The following is a 22,183-nucleotide window of genomic DNA, read 5'->3' as shown; positions in this document are numbered from 1 at the left end:
ACCAGGGGTGGCCAACCTTTTGCATACCATGCGCCAATTTTTGTGATAGACGAGTTCAGATACGCAGAGGCGTACCGTGAGTGTTAGCAGCCCGGGGCGGAGAAAATTTTCGGCCACCCGTTAACTAGGTATTTCAATTTATAAGAAGAAACTATTTATAATCTATAATTCATAAGAGAACTATCTTACACGGGTAGCTACACTACCCGTATAAAGTAGTTCTATATGACATCAGTGGTGTACGTGTACACGAATGCATCGTGTAACGTACAAGCAAAAAAAAAAAAGGTCGAGAGGTCGATTGCAATGAAGCCGAATCTGGCAATGTTGCTCGAAAACGACTGAAGCGCCATTTGTAATCGTCCAATGCGCCAAGTTTGGCGCATGCGCCGCGTGTTGGCCACCCCTGGCCTAACCTATAACCAAAGTCTCCTTTTAATTTGTTTTTTAAAAAAAGCGCTTGACAAACTTGCCCCGCTTGCCGAAGTTGCCCCGATCTCCCCTAATATATAATTAGCATAAAAATATAATACATACGAGAAGTATAACACTTTTGCTAAACTCTGTATTTTGCAAAACTTCCAACTGTCATTGCTTGAAACTACTGCATCGTTCCCACTTGTGTCAGAATGGATAATAGCACAAAACACCGGTAGTTGGTCAACGATCTGGCCATTTGGGATTTTCGGAAGTATTCTTCGTGTTACTAACTCCTAAATGCGGGTCAGTTTCCGTTAAAAGACTTCTCAGGAGGCAATTCCATCACCGGCAGATCGTCTATGTGTCGCTTTGTCATAACCAAATAAAACTAACCTAAACCTCAAACTACTATGCCGCAACATCCTGGTTAAAGATAAAGGTTGGGTTAATTCGGTTAATAAGTATTTTGCTAAACCTAAAAGTATAATAGAAGTTACGTTGTTGATTGAAAAAGTTTAAATACTTTGTCTTTTCCGGAACATGGAAAAAATTGTAGTCAGTACCACAGGTATAAAAATCAATGCATGAAATGCCGTTTCTACAGCAATAAGTACTACAATTTTCACAAATGTCGACAGAAAATATACATCAGAATACAAAATCAATATTCCTAGACCCGTGGACAGAGAGCCTTGTATTACAGAAAACCCAATACGATACAAAGAATCTCTCATTTTCTCGTTCGCTCTCTTCTCGGAGGACGTTATATAAGCATAAGACATGTGACAAGGGTAATTCACACTGAATCCAACACACAAAATTAGATTCATCATAGAGAATATATCCACATTTACGCCCCACAATGACATGTAACCCAATGTTTCTAATATTGAAGAAACAACACAAATGGACACAATAAGGGCAACTAACAAGTTTGGTACCATTAGGAAGTAAATTATAGTTAGTAAAGCAGCCGTAATCCAAAACAATTGGTAAATTGTATATTCTATGATTATACCTTGGTTAATTATACTCGATTTAATACAGTGCACCAAAACAGGAATTTCAGATTTTTCGGCAATTTCCCATAATTCTTTCAACGTATCTCTCTCTATTTGTGAAGAATTCAAATTTTTTCCCATAACGAAGAATCTACTATATAAGATGTCGGTTCCATCGCTATTAAAGACGACATCATTTGACAGTGACTTGGCTGCGTGCAGTTTGAAGAAGACATTACGAAGACCATCGATGAAATCATGTTTGTTCGACATGTTGTAACCATCTAACGAGAATTTCGCGACAGGATTGTTCTGAAACTCCTTATAAAACTTTAACCACGATACAGTGTTTTGCTCTTCTGCCACATGGGGATGTTGCTCGAATTTTTTTAAGAGATTTTCTATGGATTCTTGAACTTTTATATCTGAGTAATCCAAGGTTTTGTTAATAATTATGTGAAAAGGATAAGAGTACTCGGTGAAATATGTGAATCTAATACGAGAGCTTTCTTGAAGTACAGATCCTTTGGAAAATAAATTTTCAAACTTAATGCCATGTGTAATGGAATGAGCACCCAAAATTCCGATAGATAAATTAATAACATAGATTAACCCAACAATTATTTTTACTATTGGATTTGACAATAGCTTTCCTAGTACATCTCTAAAAAATGCCATCGCTGCTTCATCTTCGAATTCGTTATTTTTCGTTCTGTTTTCTTCGAATTCTTCTGTAATGAAAACAAATCAGATGAATAAATACTTAAAAGAAAACTGTTCAACAACTAAAAATGTTTTATGATTAAGCCAATTATATTGTAAGATCAAAAATGAAAGCAAGTAAAAATCAACACAATCTCTTTAGTAACGAAAACGGTTTTAAAATTAGCACCCTGATTAAATTCTAGGTCAGGAGAGAACTCTATATTAAACCTAATATTTTCAATATAATTGTCCATGTAGATAAATCTGCAGGATATTTCTTTATATATCGATAGAAATGCAACAATATAAACTAGAGTTTTTAATTTTACTGACTGAAATAATAGGGATGGAACGAGTGATAAAGCAGAAATGCCGCTTACTACCGTGTTTCCCTGAAAATAAAACATCCTCTGAAAATAAGACCTAGCAAAGTTTTTTTTTACTGGTAACGGTCATCGACAGATGATTCAAAGTGGCCGTTGGCTTTTTGAAAGTACAGCCACTGATTGGTCTGCAGACAATCACGCCAAACGGCATGATTTGCATAAGACTATGGCTTGAAATTCACAGATTTGCATAACGTTACGGCTGGTGATCGCTAATTGATCGGCTGGGAATCACGCCACATCACGTTTGCATAGTGCTACGGTTCAGTAAGCACTAATTGGTCATTGAGCCCGATGTCGATTCTATAAAATGGTTAAGTTGAAGCGCGAGTGGGAAGTCCACTCCAGCATGGGAACTTCGTGAGTTCACTGCTGAAGCCTGATTGTAAGGCAATCAATGGCCTAGCCCGGTCGATCGGGCGATGAGGGCTATTTTTGTGAATGATCGCTGCTTGCTTGGGCTGGGGGACTTGTCTCCCATCCAATAGGGGTGCTGTATAGGAGTAGTCGTACCGTATGCCAGATCGGTTTTACCTGTTGAGGCGTTCAATAAACTTTGTCGACGTCGGTTCGTGACTTCGGTTTTATTTAAGTTCAGTTCGACACGACCAAATATACGTCACTGTCGTCTAAGTTGGACTTGGGAATTTTTTGTTCAAAAATAAATGTGAATTCTTCTTCATGGAAAAATAAGACATTACCTGAAAATAAGACCTAGCGCATGTTTCAGAGCAAAAATTAATTAATCTAAGACACTGTCTTATTTTCGGGGAAACACGGTAACAGTAATATGGTATAGTTAAAATTAAAGACGAAAAATTTGATGGTAAATTCTGTCCGGTACGTAGTAATATTTCCCATCATTGTTGAAGTAGAGTGATGCGAGTGTAATGATGGATAGCAGAAACTATTGTTTCATCAGAACGGGCAACGATTCAAGAGCTGTGGAAGAATTGATGCATCGGGATAAAACAGTTGAAATTTCAGAATGTCTAAATATGTCAGCAATTCTAGAATGGCGCTGAAAAGTTTTAAAGATTCCACTGAAAAGTTCAACAATAGATGGTATTGAGCACAATATTCATAAAGTGATTATTTACTAATACTATTACACTCCGTTGCAATATTATCAGCAAGATGTTACGAATGAAAAACGCATAAAAATTCAGGATATATTTGAAATTTGTTTCACAAACATTTCGCGAATCGACACTCGGATTTTACGATTGTGTATTAAATTTATAGAGAAGTTTTGTTTAATTTGTGAAATTCGTTGACTCTCTTCTGTTCTTTTTCAGAATATTTTGAAAACGTCTTATTATTTATGATACTCAAGAATTTTTTCATCAAATGTTTTCTCTGAGAGCTGCAACCAAGAATAAATGCATTCAGCGTAGGACTATGTATATTAATTTGGCGTTATTTTGTATAGTAAATGTCAAAATCCTCCCAAAGTACGCAGGAGAGTTTTCGAAGAGCTGGTACATGTTGCAAAGTAGACTGTCTGATCATATTTAAGTATCACTGATTGGAAATCATAAATTTCTGCATTGAAAGAATGAGAGGGGCGTCTTCCTTTAATTAATACATAATATTGATAACCTAAGAAACTTTATAAAAACTAACCTGAAATATTTGCTATATATATAAATGGACATGTGTGTCCCTATATTTCACTTTTCCGCAAAAACTACACATCGCACGTGAATGGTGTTTGTATGTGGTGGTAGCCCCAAGTCTCCATTCGTGCATAGGGGTGGTGGTTGCGTCTCGATAGCTATAAGGGTGCGGGAGATATGAGGCTGAAAGTGGTTGAAAGTGGCTTTCTATTTCGAATGTTTTGTTCGAATTTAATTCGAACATAAAATTCGAATATTAGTTCGATTATAGAACGATTGTAAACGTTCCAGAAACGTTGAAAATAGTTCGTTTGACTTGACGTGAACAGGATACGTTCAGAAATAGAATCGGGACCAGGTCTCTAATTAGTCTGGAAACGGGGGACCTAATTCTTGCATTCTGTGAAAACGGGTAAGATTGGCTATAATGTAATTATCTTAATCTTCACTATCGTTACTTTTTAAAAACCCAGCGAAGCGGGTCCTTGCAGCTAGTATAATATATTTATCAAATACATTCTTTGAAATATGAATATTATTTATTAGCGAATATGAATTCTGACTCACCTCCTGTAAAACATACCACAGAACGAGTATAACGTTCTTCTCTGTATCCACTTAACGCCAGGCAACCCCCGAAAAACGTCATCTGATACAGAAAAGTGAATACGATGCAAGTTGCTGTATAATAACAGAATATTCTAACAACTGGAAATGGACTCATCATTCCGATGCAATAAGAAATGAAGTTGGTGAGTGACGTCAACGTGATGGAAATCCCCGCTTCACAATATGTCGCTTCCATGCGTTTCTCGACATTCTGCTTGGGATTTGTGATTCTCCAGCATCCTATCAGTACGAATGCATCATCTATCTCAGTTACTATAATATAAATAAATAATCAATCAGTTTGCTAGCATTGTTACGAAAGAAATCGAAGTAAATTTAGGAAACAACTTACCAAGCACTAGATATGGAATTGTGGCATTCCACGAAATGTTTTCTATACCGACATGTTGTAACCATCTAACGAGAATTTCGCGACAGGATTGTTCTGAAACTCCTTATAAAACTTTAACCACGATACAGTGTTTTNTACGAAAGAAATCGAAGTAAATTTAGGAAACAACTTACCAAGCACTAGATATGGAATTGTGGCATTCCACGAAATGTTTTCTATACCTAACGCCGACATTAATCCGAAAGAAGAGACAACCGCTAATCCAGCCGATATGACACTGGCTACACCAAGAACGGGTTTACTTCTCACCCAACTATTGCTCATGCAGAACAATATTGAAAATATAATCATAAACACTACTAACCCTCCTATTTTAGGCTTTGTTCTATTTACTTGATTCCCAAACTCTTTCTTAACAAAAAACTTCGAGTTTGGAAAAACCTTTACGTAGGTAAAATTGCATTTTTGAATCCTATCGTAAACTGCGAACGACCATTTATCAAACAATTCTTTGTGTTTTTCATTTTTTTCGTCTGTTGAATAATATAACATCACGGCATTAAAATTTTCCACGAAATTATCATTATCCAAAGTTACTCCACCCAAATTTACAAAGTAAATTTTATAGGTAAAAGACAATAGATCTATGTCAATTGGATATTTCAACTTCTTTCTTTTCTGAAGTAAAGAGTTCACACCCACTTCTGACATCACCTCAATGATCGGGTTTTGGAAACATTTATTGTTGTTCAAGGAGCAAATATCAAGATAATGAATTTGCTTTCCATTACTGTCAACTGTTACGTTTTGTATGACTTCATCGATTAATCTTACATCAGAAAGAACATTTTTATCGAACATATTTCCTTCATCTTTTCTCATTATATATGTTAAAAATCCAAAGTTAATATCAGGTGCTCTAATCTGATCAGAGAATTCTTGTGAATTATAGGAAAAAGTACTTTCTACGAATAACTTAGTATCAAAAATCTTTCCACTATCTGCAACTATGACGTTAAAATAATCTTCTTTAGTCGATATTCTCATAAGGAATGGAGAGAGGAATGCGGAGAAAAGTAAAGGTATACTTATAAAATAATATGGATGCCGTCCAATTACATTTCCTAATCTCTTGTAAACAAAGCAAAGGTTTGGTCTAATACAGTCGATATTCATTTTATTGTCTTCAATGGAGAAATGTTAATAACTTGTTTGCCTGAAATAATTAATGTGTTTTAATTAATTAAATATAATTCAACTTTATTTAATTTACTTGGCATTGCCCGAGCGAAAAGTAAAAATAATAAACATTAATTAAAATGAAAACCGAAATAAAAGTTACATTATTGTAGCCTATTTTTACTTCCCCGGTTTTTATATGACAGAGGGAAAGGTTGGAGATCCTGCAAAAAACGTTCCCACTCCCAAATAATTACATTTTTTGGACTTATGATATCTTGAAACGTCGAGGAATACAAAAAGTTGAGAGTATTTTCTGTATGTGTGGATGTTAATGTGTGTGTGTGTCTGTGAGACACGATTTTGTTCCCCCTTTTTGACACTTAATTGTTAAGTTTTGGGTGGAAAATTTCTGAAATTTTGCAGAAAGGTTTGACTGTTAGATTGAGTGAATGATCCCATCCAATTTTAGTGGTTAAATGTCGAAGGGGTGATGAGATAGATGATTGGAGTCGTGTGAATCTCCGGTAGGGTCGATTTTAATGACTATTTTACTATTTATTAACAATTACAATTTTTTATAAAATTTATTTCAACCTTCAAAATTAAGCGTTTTTCCAATTTTATAGTTTTGATTATTTTATAATAGTCAAAACTATAAAAAAAAAAACATTTTAATAAAGTATTATAATAGATGGATCCACCAAAATTTTAAATGTTGCCGGAAAAGTTGAGCAACTCGTTGCTTGCTTTTTTTAATTAATATAAATTACAGTTATTTGAATGTTCTGTTTAATGACACGTGAACATTATATGCAATTGTAATTTTTTGATGACTTCGAATAATTATACACTTCACGCACGCACGTGAAAAGTCGTCACAGCCAAACAAACATCAAATTTCCCCCACGTAAGGCGCTAGATTACCCAGGTATGTTCATATACTTCCGGCATGTGTACAACCACATTGGTCCTTTTGACGTCGTAGTCCAAGATGGCAGCTTGCTAGTGTAGCATCCCGTATTCAGCATAGCATAGAATAGTAAATAATGTATTTTTGTTTTCTTTGGTAAATTTTATCGATGCAGCAAAATACACTTTTACAACTGATGAACATAAAAGGCACAACAGCGCATATGGAGACAAGAGAAAAAAACTGCAATTGTTGAAACAAAAAAAAACTTGAATTTTCAACTTTAGTTGTGTCCACTCTTTGATAAAATCAAACAGTGCCAAGCAGAAATGACAGGAGATGTAGATGATCTAACTAAACCAGGACAAGATAGCCTTCTCTTGGAATATCCATCATATGGGGTAGTTAGCACGAAAGTATATGATATTGTGAATGTGAAGACAGCAGATGCTACCTATGCAGAAATTCAAATTGAATTACTGTATCATCCAGATGATGAATTTATAAATAAATGTTTTCTTTACATCTTTCTTTACATTATTTTCATGTCTCTTCTATTGAACTTTTATGATAGTAGTCTGCTTTCTAAAGACCAACATAGCGGATAAGCATACCTGGGTTATCTAGCCCCTTACCACCACGATAGCTGACTCCAACGCTCCTTTAATACTGAGCGACACTACCGCCCTCCGGAAAAATACGAAAATAAGAAATATGCAAAACAGGTTAGCAGAAGGTCGTCACGGCCCATAACACCAAAGTAATCCCCAACCGGCAAGTGTATTAAGTTTAAAGACTGCAATAAAAATATCGCTTGCGTGGAGATATCTTTATGAAAAATCTGAGCAAACTTAGCCTATATTAATTCACTCTGCACATCTTAAAAATTTATATGTATGACACGTTCATACATTTACGAGTTTTAGTCTTCTACCGTTTGAATTTTATTTACGTCATGTGTTATTCGAAGTTTAAAATTGTTTTTTCGAATATTATCGTTCCATCGTTCTAATTTGGAATTCGTTTTAAAAAACTTGCTCAGGCCTTGGTGCAGAACGAAAACGTTCGGAGTTTTCGTGTCCCCTTAAAGATATATTTGAAATATTCGTTACTTGTAGTTAAAGGTTTTGTTTTATGTAATTACCTCCATTAATTCGGAAAGAAGATAGTTTTAATGCATTTACAGTATAAGATAACAAGTTAAAATGAAAAGAAGATAATAACAGAAGGTCATTATGTTTTTTTTTTCGTGTTAGAATTATAATGATCCATTTTATTCCGTAAATCAATTAATTTAATGTTTAATTATTAATGCCCCATAACTAAGATATGTTTCTAATAATACATCTTTTGTTTTGAATAATATAAATGACGTGCAATAATTTTTATTACAGTTGTCTTACATTAGAAAATTAAACAAATTTAATTTTTATTTAATGTAGAGATTAATAGTCATTTCACGTGTTAACACGTAAGATTGTTTATTACTTAATTAAACTTACTTGTTCGTCAAGTTAAATAAACTAAATTTTAAAAAAACACCATCAACGAAGGTCAGTCAGAGCAGTTGCAAAAACTACCAGCTGACATTGAGAATTCTGGAGGTAATCCAATTCTCGTTAAAGCTACACCTAACGATATTTAATATTATAACGATTTCTACAAGGTTTTTTAAAGATCTATTCGCTTCTTATAAAAATAAAGTAATCGAATAAATAGAAATGTAATTTAAGCTTACTGCTATTATATAGTTTAGAGCGGAAGTTCGTTAACCTTTTAATGGTGCTGCAGATTAGATACCAGTCCCTGCAGTATTTGGCCTGACAAAATATCAAATTTTCTAATAAATCTGAAAAAAATTAAGTTTTCTAAATCTGTATTCAGTTCATTCACGTTAAAACATTTACAGAAAGAAATACGTCAGACCAATTTTACTCCACGACACCCGGAAAATTTAATAAGTTTTTAATAATTGTCAATGCGTCGTTTTTAATAAGTTTGCGAGTGTTTAAAGATTACACTTTCCTGTAAAAAAAAAACAAAAACTCAGTGCCCCTTTTCGATGAAACTAAACAGGTTACTCGCTGTTAAAAATTTGATAAATCGTATTACCATAATTTGAATATAAAAAGTCACAACACAATATAAATTTATTTAATCCAGATATATACTTAGAAAAATGAATTTATATGAACAACAAATTGCTACACCGCCACGAGCATTGTTATTGTTATGTTGTGTGAATTGTTTATCTAGTTTATTCAGAGGTACCTCGATTTTATCAGCAATCTGTCAAGGAAATGTCGGGTCCTGCCTCTAATCCTCTGCCTTTCCATTGTGGTCTAACCGACACAATTAAAAAGGCCTTATTACACAGAAAATGCCAGACCTGATCACCAAGTTTCGTTGAAGTTTCCTATTCGAACGAAACTCGTCAGTAAACAGAAACTGCTTCCTGTCGTAATGATAAGACTCACCTCTCAAGCGTTTCAGAAAAATGGGCCTTTGAAAAATTAAGTGTTTACCTTATAAGTATTTGGAAGTTTCACTTCTAATGTAACGGCAATAGCCAGTTAAATAAAATTTTTATTTCTTTATGTTAAGTTTTAGATCCATGGTATGTGAGAAACACGAGCGCACGAGGATATTGTTCATAACATTAATAATTAAAAACACCTTGCGACTATTCTACCCTATTTTCATATCAAACTTATCTTTTCTCCTCTATCAGCAGTAACGTGTATATATATATATATATATATAGGATATGTTACTGCTGATAGATTAATATATATACATATATTAATAATTTATTTTCATTTAATAGTGTTTATTGGCGCAACAGCTATAAAAAAAATGGCTCTTTGCACCAATAAAAAGTTAACCAATCAATCGAATAAATCTGTATAATTAAATTCTCAGTTAATGAAAAACACCTAAAGATATTGCGGCCGAAGTTTTCATCTTTCAAACGTGAACGTCGAACGTCGAACACCGCTTACAAGATAGAGGCGCTCGACGTTCGACGTTCACGTTTGAGAGATGAAAACTTCGGCCGCAACCTCTGTATTAATTGCAAATCACAAAAATTCTTAGTAATTAAAATAGAGTAAATTTAAAAAATTAATTATATAATTCGAATTTTCTTACCTTTTCATAAATTGCATTCGTTAATAATCATATATTTCCAATTAATTAAAAATCAATTTTGTAATTTTAAATATAATTCCCAGAACTAACCAATTAGATTCAAGCAATGTTTTTCTGTTGAATACGTTTCACTTGTTATTTTCACCCAATTGGTTGTATTTATTGAAGGAATTCAACATACAATAATTGTATGAAGACCTTCATATTTTAATAAATAATTAATTTTTTGCCAAACAGTATTTTTTTTTTCAAAGTATTGCTAATAAGAGGAAATATTACAATAATTTAAACTGGTAGATACAGCTGCAGGCTTGTATAAAACTGGTTACGCTGTAAACAATATTAAAATTTGTAACATTAATTTGCGATGCTTTTCTGTTTGAGAGATACACACTACTGTCATGGCTATCCCGCTATTTTTAGCAGAGATTAGGGAGTGCCACATTATTGAAAGTATGTGAGGTTAAATTCCGCCTAAATGAGGTGACTAGTCGCCCTTCGATACTGATTCTGTTTAGAGATAGAAAGACAGATATTAACACTTACTGTCACGCCATAATTTAGAGACAAACGAGACTCGTGTAGATAGGAAAACATGATTTATAACGTGACTAAGATTTTCGAAGACCCATTCTATAATTAACATTTTATTGTCTGAGAATTTATGTCGAATTTTTCGGAGAATTGGATCTATTTTAGTTTATAATAAGAGCTTACAATTCCAATTTAAAACTTCTATTTATAATAAATGTTGCAGAAAGGCAAGTTGTAACTTTATTTAGGTGAGCGGATTGTTTAATACAGTTAAGGAACTACTACGGATCCACACTATGCAATTGCAAAGAGGTTTGGTTAATTACTTGTAGAATAGTTCACTGACCCTCCAGACATTGAAAAAATGACTTTAAAAAGTTATGCAAATTGTTAGTAAAATAATTTAATGAACAACTTTGTATGCCTCAATATCATCGAAAAAGTATACATAGACAATGTATCGAATCCCTTCCTCCTCATCCCGTGCAATGATGTACTGTACCTGCTGCTGTTTCAGGCACGGTGGTTATTATTATTAGGTATTCCGTACTTAAAGAATTATATTTTGTTTTATTATTATATTTGCATTTATTAAATTGAATATCTTATTACTGAAATGTCTTAAATCTCAAATAAATTATTATTGAGTAAAGTTTTAAATCGAAATAATTAGATATATTTTTTTAAATTAAATGTTCAAAACAAAGTTCGCGAGACCTTTTCCGAAGAATTAGGGAGCGACCCGCTCCCTAATTCTTCGGACTCTACTTGCTCCAGGGATCTGAATTTGTAGCTACGCTACTGATCTAAGTTAAAAAGTCAAAAAATGGGAAAGATTGAACGGTTAAGAAAACATCACGTGCAATTATTAAAATCCAAAAACTGATAGAAAATAGAAACAATGGCTGAATTATGAGCGCACGGCTTATGGATCCATCAAGAACATCCAATCAGAGTCGATAAAAAGGTATCAGACAGATGCACTTTCTTGTAACCCGATCAAGTCTTGGTTTTATCTAGAAACAAAAGAGAGACCAATCGGAAAGCGAGGAAGTGAATACAGGACCAGTGAAAAAGATGAGCCTCGAAAAATCCCTATAAAAACCACGAATCTCAAGGTTGGGAGGAGTTCTCTAGCCAAGTGTATGTTCAACAGCGACCCGTGACAGGAACTCAGTTCATTCTCTTACATCAACCACCGAAATCACCCCGGACGTGTAACCGCTAATGCCCCGGGGCTACTTCAAACAACGTATCACTGCTCTACGTCGGACGTCCGGAACCTCCCACAACACCTGTAGTTCTAGAACGAACTGTATTTTAATATATGTAAGTTGTTTTACGTTAAAATAAACGGTTTACGTTAGACATTTGTCATCTTTGCCTCCAGCATCATCATCCGCATACGATCAGTCCCTAGGCTTTCTCTGACGCGCAATTAACTGATTGCACCTAAAATTCGGCTTCTTGCACTTAATAATAACAAGGTATCTTTTAATGTTATAAATACTGTTTATGTTGAGGAAAATATAATTTTATTAAATATTCGATATAAACTGATATGTTTTACAATTCTTCTGATTGTATATTATTGCATTCGTTTTATGTTCACGTGTTTTAGTTTCCTGGCTGTTATAACAGAAGGAAAGTATGACAATCCGGCAAAAAATGACAAGGTGTCCTTGAACACCAGCTAGGACACCTTGAAACGTTGAAAAATGTAAAAGAATTGGGGAGTGGGTAATTTCTGTATGTTAATATGTGTGTGTAAGTGGCACGATTTGTTCACCCTGTTTGTAGCTTAATTTCTGAAACTTTGCAGAAAGATTTCTTTATTAGGGAAATTGATGCTGTTAAAACTGATTTCTGCTGAAATTAATTTCTCTAATATGACTTAGATTTTGGTGGTATACTGAAACTCGAGTTTACTAGTATTCTGGTCTTTCATCCAGATTGGTGCCACGAGTAGAAAGTAGAATCCATTTACTTTTATCAAAAATAGAAAGAACTTGTATAGTTACTACAGCAAAGTGGCAAATAATACGACAATTCGTAACACGAACGCAGAAAACAACTCTTTTTCTGGTTTAAAATGAAGCAATTCTAAATTAAAAACGGCCTTCTTGGTATAAGTTTCGGTATTTTCAAGATAGAATGATTTAGAAAGGAAGACGTCTTTATGTAGAACAAGCATCTAAAAAACCGAAAAAAATGCAGCAGTAAAATATCATGATTATTTGCTGAGCTTCCTTCAGTTTCTTCCTTAAGGATCTCACACATTGTACAAACAATTTCTATATGAAATGTGAGGTTCCAGATAGGTCCGAACCGACATGAAATTCGTGAGAATTTAGTTCATTTAGAAAAAAATTTTGTTCGTTTTAAACAATTCATTGCTGGATTTTTCTAATGGGTAATGACTAAAAGTCAACAATCATGAAAAATCCTTCCTTCTCTCATATATAATTAACAGCATTTATTGAGCATACGTAAAATTACATTGCATATGTCACAAATATGACATAAATATAACCTAAATAAAGATTTTCTCGTGAATTCCATATATGATTGATTAGCTTTTAAATTGTCGGATACTTATTTTAAAGTAATAGATTATGGAGAATTAAAGAAAAGAAAATTAAATTAACTTTAACATCAGTTATTCAATCGGATAGGTTACTTTTCTTAACTATCTCCCTTCTTTCCTTTTTTATGATTGCATTTACTTCCTTTTCCCTTTCCACTCTCTTCAGCTTCACCTTCACCTTCACCTTCTGATCCTTGTTCTGTTTCTGTTGAGTAATAAACAATTTAATTTTCAGGTTTAACCAAAAAAAAATTATTTAGATATTAATAAAACCGATTATTTCATCTGAGATTCGAACCGCAGGACATAGCCGAAAACCTGGCTCACACCATCACTTCCATTTGAGGTAATGATATTTTAATATTGCTCAGAACTTTCGTAAACTACTTAATTAATTAACTAACCTTGTTCATCTCCTTCACAAGATACGAACAGCAGCATCGCAGCTAAAAGTAAGACAATAATTTGATACTTCATGATGTCTCTGGTTACTTCGTTGATAGTCACCTTCTCTATCTTTTTATACTTTACACAAAAAGCGGAATTACGTGCAACAAAAATTTGTTCAGCTTTGCAGGTACAAAAGAAACTCTGCACCTGTATATATGAAGAGAAAATTTTCCTTGTTACTAATTTAGTTTCTTCTGACCTGTTTTAATTCGTATTAATTTGAAAATTCTCTTCCTTCATTCTATTTAATTACACGTCGTTTATAATACTAAATAAGTGTTTAAAATTATTTAAAATTCATTATATATAAATTCAAATCTGATATTTTCTTTTCAATTTATAGAAATATTTTGTTTTCTGAAAAAGGAATTTATGAAAAGCTGATTAAATAAACGCCCAAACGATTGTAAGGATTGTTATTTTATAGAGAAATTGAATGGTAAGGGGAGTAGATTTGTTTTTAATTTCCTGTAACAAAATAAATTTTAAATAAATTAATATAATTTATTTAAAATTATATTAGTCTAGAATCGATTAATTTTATGGAAGAAAACCTTTCAATCAGCCGTAGTCCGTAAACTTCACACGTGTCGGGCTGTGATTGGAAGGAATCAGAAGAAATCAGATTCCTAAAGAATGGAACGTATCTATGATCTTATAGGGGAGTCGACTGTATTTTGGAAATCACTTAAAAGATATGACCGTGATATTGCGCTTGATGTGAAAGATCAGTTCGTCATTATTATCATGTAAGATGTGTTTTTCTTGTGTATACATTATTTAATGCGTAGTACCCGATCTCACACGCTATGCTAAACGTTTGCTCTTCATTAGCTGAGCGCCTACTTGATTCATTGCGCGTATAAGTGTAAACGTGAATAGAGGATTTCGAAAGCGATTCAAATACATACTTAAACGTATTGAAAATAAACGATATCCTATAATGAAAGTCTGTGGTCCCACAAAAATCATTTTAAAAAAAGAAGCAAATAATTCTGTAAAACGAATGTTTAATGCAAAATCTTAAAGTGCAAACATTCATTATATTAGAGTTTAGTTGGGCAAAATATACTTACCTTAGTAACTTGACAGAAGCGTTAAAAAACCAGTAACGAGTTGCATACCTTACCCGATCACAATATTCAAAATTACGTGTGGCACTTTTGTTGTGATATTTTATTTGAAAAGTTTATATAATTAATCATTATTTCAGATGGCAAGTTCTCTTTATTCGGTATTCTCCTATCTTCTGAATCTGAGAACACCGCAGAAAGCACTTGAAAGAAAATAACAGTAAGCGAACTAATTATAGACCTTTTGTATATTCCTGTATTCAATATTTTACGTGGGATTCATCTTTAAAAAATGTCTTGCAGAATGTCGTCTAATGATGTAATAATATTATTGCAAAAGAATAAATACTACATGAAAATGCTTCAAGATACATTTTGTTCTAAAATGATTAATATATTGAAATTCAAATGAAAGTTTTGATTATTTTAAATGTCGCAAAGAAACTTGGAATAGCAAAAAATCCTTGTATATGCTATAGATAATAAGATTCCTACGTTGAACACATATCAGTGGCTTTTGGTTAAAAAAATTGTTCCACTTTTGAAACTATTCGAAGAAATTACTGTGGAAACCAGCAACCGAGAAACCACCTCATCTTCAATAATTCCCATAATAGAGACTCTGAAATTATTCTTATCAAAAGAAAAGAGCAATAGTTCCTATAATAGCATTAATACCACAATGGAAGGACTAAAAAAATCCAGCATATAGACAACAAGTGTTTATGCTTGTCATCTTTATTACATCCAAGATTCAAAATGAAATTTCAAAAATATATATATTGTAGAGAAAATAAAAAGATGGATAATTGATAGCTTAGATGTTGATAATTCAAAATCTCAAGAAGAATTAAATTCTGAAGCTTCTACTTCTGGAAATGATCAAGATAGAGGAGAATCTCTAAGTTTTTTTTTAAATTTATTTGATGAATTAGCACCTGCTAAACGAAAGAATAAAGAAGAATATGTTTTTAAAAAGAAAGAAAAAATGAAACAAACGAACAAACGTTTCGATCAAGAATTAGAAAAATATTTACCTTTACCTCTTATACAAAGACATAGTGACCCATTTTTGTGGTTGAGAAGTTCAAAACATTTTCCTAATTTCAACAAAATAGCTATGAAATATCTAAGTGCCCTAGCATCTTCCATTAAAAGTAAAAGAATTTTCAGCACTGGAAGTAACATTTATGAACCAGCAAGAAATGGGCTATNCACCAAAATTTTAAATGTTGCCGGAAAAGTTGAGCAACTCGTTGCTTGCTTTTTTTAATTAATATAAATTACAGTTATTTGAATGTTCTGTTTAATGACACGTGAACATTATATGCAATTGTAATTTTTTGATGACTTCGAATAATTATACACTTCACGCACGCACGTGAAAAGTCGTCACAGCCAAACAAACATCAAATTTCCCCCACGTAAGGCGCTAGATTACCCAGGTATGTTCATATACTTCCGGCATGTGTACAACCACATTGGTCCTTTTGACGTCGTAGTCCAAGATGGCAGCTTGCTAGTGTAGCATCCCGTATTCAGCATAGCATAGAATAGTAAATAATGTATTTTTGTTTTCTTTGGTAAATTTTATCGATGCAGCAAAATACACTTTTACAACTGATGAACATAAAAGGCACAACAGCGCATATGGAGACAAGAGAAAAAAACTGCAATTGTTGAAACAAAAAAAAACTTGAATTTTCAACTTTAGTTGTGTCCACTCTTTGATAAAATAAACAGTGCCAAGCAGAAATGACAGGAGATGTAGATGATCTAACTAAACCAGGACAAGATAGCCTTCTTTTGGAATATCCATCATATGGGGTAGTTAGCACGAAAGTATATGATATTGTGAATGTGAAGACAGCAGATGCTACCTATGCAGAAATTCAAATTGAATTACTGTATCATCCAGATGATGAATTTATAAATAAATGTTTTCTTTACATCTTTCTTTACATTATTTTCATGTCTCTTCTATTGAACTTTTATGATAGTAGTCTGCTTTCTAAAGACCAACATAGCGGATAAGCATACATGGGTTATCTAGCCCCTTACCACCACGATAGCTAACTCCAACGCTCCTTTAATACTGAGCGACACTACCGCCCTCCGGAAAAATACGAAAATAAGAAATATGCAAAACAGGTTAGCAGAAGGTCGTCACGGCCCATAACACCAAAGTAATCCCCAACCGGCAAGTGTATTAAGTTTAAAGACTGCAATAAAAATATCGCTTGCGTGGAGATATCTTTATGAAAAATCTGAGCAAACTTAGCCTATATTAATTCACTCTGCACATCTTAAAAATTTATATGTATGACACGTTCATACATTTACGAGTTTTAGTCTTCTACCGTTTGAATTTTATTTACGTCACGTGTTATTCGAAGTTTAAAATTGTTTTTTCGAATATTATCGTTCCATCGTTCTAATTTGGAATTCGTTTTAAAAAACTTGCTCAGGCCTTGGTGCAGAACGAAAACGTTCGGAGTTTTCGTGTCCCCTTAAAGATATATTTGAAATATTCGTTACTTGTAGTTAAAGGTTTTGTTTTATGTAATTACCTCCATTAATTCGGAAAGAAGATAGTTTTAATGCATTTACAGTATAAGATAACAAGTTAAAATGAAAAGAAGATAATAACAGAAGGTCATTATGTTTTTTTTTTTCGTGTTAGAATTATAATGATCCATTTTATTCCGTAAATCAATTAATTTAATGTTTAATTATTAATGCCCCATAACTAAGATATGTTTCTAATAATACATCTTTTGTTTTGAATAATATAAATGACGTGCAATAATTTTTATTACAGTTGTCTTACATTAGAAAATTAAACAAATTTAATTTTTATTTAATGTAGAGATTAATAGTCATTTCACGTGTTAACACGTAAGATTGTTTATTACTTAATTAAACTTACTTGTTCGTCAAGTTAAATAAACTAAATTTTAAAAAAACACCATCAACGAAGGTCAGTCAGAGCAGTTGCAAAAACTACCAGCTGACATTGAGAATTCTGGAGGTAATCCAATTCTCGTTAAAGCTACACCTAACGATATTTAATATTATAACGATTTCTACAAGGTTTTTTAAAGATCTATTCGCTTCTTATAAAAATAAAGTAATCGAATAAATAGAAATGTAATTTAAGCTTACTAGTATTATATAGTTTAGAGCGGAAGTTCGTTAACCTTTTAATGGTGCTGCAGATTAGATACCAGTCCCTGCAGTATTTGGCCTGACAAAATATCAAATTTTCTAATAAATCTGAAAAAAATTAAGTTTTCTAAATCTGTATTCAGTTCATTCACGTTAAAACATTTACAGAAAGAAATACGTCAGACCAATTTTACTCCACGACACCCGGAAAATTTAATAAGTTTTTAATAATTGTCAATGCGTCGTTTTTAATAAGTTTGCGAGTGTTTAAAGATTACACTTTCCTGTAAAAAAAAAACAAAAACTCAGTGCCCCTTTTCGATGAAACTAAACAGGTTACTCGCTGTTAAAAATTTGATAAATCGTATTACCATAATTTGAATATAAAAAGTCACAACACAATATAAATTTATTTAATCCAGATATATACTTAGAAAAATGAATTTATATGAACAACAAATTGCTACACCGCCACGAGCATTGTTATTGTTATGTTGTGTGAATTGTTTATCTAGTTTATTCAGAGGTACCTCGATTTTATCAGCAATCTGTCAAGGAAATGTCGGGTCCTGCCTCTAATCCTCTGCCTTTCCATTGTGGTCTAACCGACACAATTAAAAAGGCCTTATTACACAGAAAATGCCAGACCTGATCACCAAGTTTCGTTGAAGTTTCCTATTCGAACGAAACTCGTCAGTAAACAGAAACTGCTTCCTGTCGTAATGATAAGACTCACCTCTCAAGCGTTTCAGAAAAATGGGCCTTTGAAAAATTAAGTGTTTACCTTATAAGTATTTGGAAGTTTCACTTCTAATGTAACGGCAATAGCCAGTTAAATAAAATTTTTATTTCTTTATGTTAAGTTTTAGATCCATGGTATGTGAGAAACACGAGCGCACGAGGATATTGTTCATAACATTAATAATTAAAAACNACTTAAGAAAATACTGTATTTTTAAATATTTTTAATATTTTTTTTATAGTTAAAATAAGATTAAACTCTACATCAAACGAAAGCCAAAACTTTGGCTTTCGTTTGATGTAGAGATACGACGCGCTTGTATATTGATGACGTAATACACGTAAATGAGGAGCGAACGAAAACAACTAAGTTGAATTAATTAAGTCGGAAAAAAGAAAGTGTGCATTATAATCGAGAAAATACGAGCTCAGCATTAATCTTTAAAATATTGGTATTAAATCTGTCTTATAAAATCACAACAAACTCCTATAAATCGAGTTATCCGACAAGAATAAAATACAATAACAATATAGCTCTATCGTTGAAAAAAAATGAGCTTATTTTTATTAACCTGGAGTTTTGCTTAGTAGAAATGGCTAAAAAGTGAGCAAAATTGTTACAGGACTAACGAAACTAACCAACCAAAACCAAAACCTTGGTTTTCGTTTGATGCAATGTTGCCACGTCTAGCGAATTTTCCGTAGATCTACCGATTGAAGCACCAAATCTACCGAAAAGTTTACGATAATTCAAGAAAGAAATTTTTATTTTCAATGTATCTAAAAATTCTCAATAAAACATTNATATATTTCCAATTAATTAAAAATCAATTTTGTAATTTTAAATATAATTCCCAGAACTAACCAATTAGATTCAAGCAATGTTTTTCTGTTGAATACGTTTCACTTGTTATTTTCACCCAATTGGTTGTATTTATTGAAGGAATTCAACATACAATAATTGTATGAAGACCTTCATATTTTAATAAATAATTAATTTTTTGCCAAACAGTATTTTTTTTTTCAAAGTATTGCTAATAAGAGGAAATATTACAATAATTTAAACTGGTAGATACAGCTGCAGGCTTGTATAAAACTGGTTACGCTGTAAACAATATTAAAATTTGTAACATTAATTTGCGATGCTTTTCTGTTTGAGAGATACACACTACTGTCATGGCTATCCCGCTATTTTTAGCAGAGATTAGGGAGTGCCACATTATTGAAAGTATGTGAGGTTAAATTCCGCCTAAATGAGGTGACTAGTCGCCCTTCGATACTGATTCTGTTTAGAGATAGAAAGACAGATATTAACACTTACTGTCACGCCATAATTTAGAGACAAACGAGACTCGTGTAGATAGGAAAACATGATTTATAACGTGACTAAAATTTTCGAAGACCCATTCTATAATTAACATTTTATTGTCTGAGAATTTATGTCGAATTTTTCGGAGAATTGGATCTATTTTAGTTTATAATAAGAGCTTACAATTCCAATTTAAAACTTCTATTTATAATAAATGTTGCAGAAAGGCAAGTTGTAACTTTATTTAGGTGAGCGGATTGTTTAATACAGTTAAGGAACTACTACGGATCCACACTATGCAATTGCAAAGAGGTTTGGTTAATTACTTGTAGAATAGTTCACTGACCCTCCAGACATTGAAAAAATGACTTTAAAAAGTTATGCAAATTGTTAGTAAAATAATTTAATGAACAACTTTGTATGCCTCAATATCATCGAAAAAGTATACATAGACAATGTATCGAATCCCTTCCTCCTCATCCCGTGCAATGATGTACTGTACCTGCTGCTGTTTCAGGCACGGTGGTTATTATTATTAGGTATTCCGTACTTAAAGAATTATATTTTGTTTTATTATTATATTTGCATTTATTAAATTGAATATCTTATTACTGAAATGTCTTAAATCTCAAATAAATTATTATTGAGTAAAGTTTTAAATCGAAATAATTAGATATATTTTTTTAAATTAAATGTTCAAAACAAAGTTCGCGAGACCTTTTCCGAAGAATTAGGGAGCGACCCGCTCCCTAATTCTTCGGACTCTACTTGCTCCAGGGATCTGAATTTGTAGCTACGCTACTGATCTAAGTTAAAAAGTCAAAAAATGGGAAAGATTGAACGGTTAAGAAAACATCACGTGCAATTATTAAAATCCAAAAACTGATAGAAAATAGAAACAATGGCTGAATTATGAGCGCACGGCTTATGGATCCATCAAGAACATCCAATCAGAGTCGATAAAAAGGTATCAGACAGATGCACTTTCTTGTAACCCGATCAAGTCTTGGTTTTATCTAGAAACAAAAGAGAGACCAATCGGAAAGCGAGGAAGTGAATACAGGACCAGTGAAAAAGATGAGCCTCGAAAAATCCCTATAAAAACCACGAATCTCAAGGTTGGGAGGAGTTCTCTAGCCAAGTGTATGTTCAACAGCGACCCGTGACAGGAACTCAGTTCATTCTCTTACATCAACCACCGAAATCACCCCGGACGTGTAACCGCTAATGCCCCGGGGCTACTTCAAACAACGTATCACTGCTCTACGTTGGACGTCCAGAACCTCCCACAACACCTGTAATTCTAGAACGAACTGTATTTTAATACTATGTAAGTTGTTTTACGTTAAAATAAACGGTTTACGTTAGACATTTGTCATCTTTGCCTCCAGCATCATCATCCGCATACGATCAGTCCCTAGGCTTTCTCTGACGCGCAATTAACTGATTGCACCTAAAATTCGGCTTCTTGCACTTAATAATAACAAGGTATCTTTTAATGTTATAAATACTGTTTATGTTGAGGAAAATATAATTTTATTAAATATTCGATATAAACTGATATGTTTTACAATTCTTCTGATTGTATATTATTGCATTCGTTTTATGTTCACGTGTTTTAGTTTCCTGGCTGTTATAACAGAAGGAAAGTATGACAATCCGGCAAAAAATGACAAGGTGTCCTTGAACACCAGCTAGGACACCTTGAAACGTTGAAAAATGTAAAAGAATTGGGGAGGGGGTAATTTCTGTATGTTAATATGTGTGTGTAAGTGGCACGATTTGTTCACCCTGTTTGTAGCTTAATTTCTGAAACTTTGCAGAAAGATTTCTTTATTAGGGAAATTGATGCTGTTAAAACTGATTTCTGCTGAAATTAATTTCTCTAATATGACTTAGATTTTGGTGGTATACTGAAACTCGAGTTTACTAGTATTCTGGTCTTTCATCCAGATTGGTGCCACGAGTAGAAAGTAGAATCCATTTA

At 32.9% G+C, this 22,183-nt stretch overlaps 1 protein-coding gene and 1 long non-coding RNA gene across 2 annotated transcripts; both read right to left on the bottom strand.

Moving 5' to 3' along the window:
* Positions 1 to 889: 889 nt before the first annotated feature.
* Positions 890 to 6,139, bottom strand: LOC111630155 (patched domain-containing protein 3-like). The gene is made up of 4 exons (XM_023374207.1): positions 5,266 to 6,139; positions 4,699 to 5,013; positions 984 to 2,152; positions 890 to 895 (listed from the first exon to the last, which is right to left on the bottom strand). Exons 1-4 carry the CDS (start codon positions 6,137 to 6,139, stop codon positions 890 to 892), a joined length of 2,364 nt encoding a protein of 787 aa, XP_023229975.1.
* A 7,192-nt stretch (positions 6,140 to 13,331) lies between these two features.
* LOC111630164 lies at positions 13,332 to 13,962 on the bottom strand. Its single transcript, XR_002757466.1, has 2 exons — positions 13,860 to 13,962; positions 13,332 to 13,660 (listed from the first exon to the last, which is right to left on the bottom strand). It is a non-coding gene; the product is annotated as an uncharacterized LOC111630164 (long non-coding RNA).
* Between the last annotated feature and the right edge of the window lie 8,221 nt (positions 13,963 to 22,183).

This window comes from Centruroides sculpturatus, unplaced genomic scaffold, assembly GCF_000671375.1.
Source record: "Centruroides sculpturatus isolate CEXI.00-Female unplaced genomic scaffold, Cexi_2.0 scaffold521, whole genome shotgun sequence".
Classification (NCBI taxonomy): Eukaryota; Metazoa; Arthropoda; class Arachnida; order Scorpiones; family Buthidae; genus Centruroides; species Centruroides sculpturatus.
This window is presented reverse-complemented; position numbering and strand designations above follow the sequence as displayed.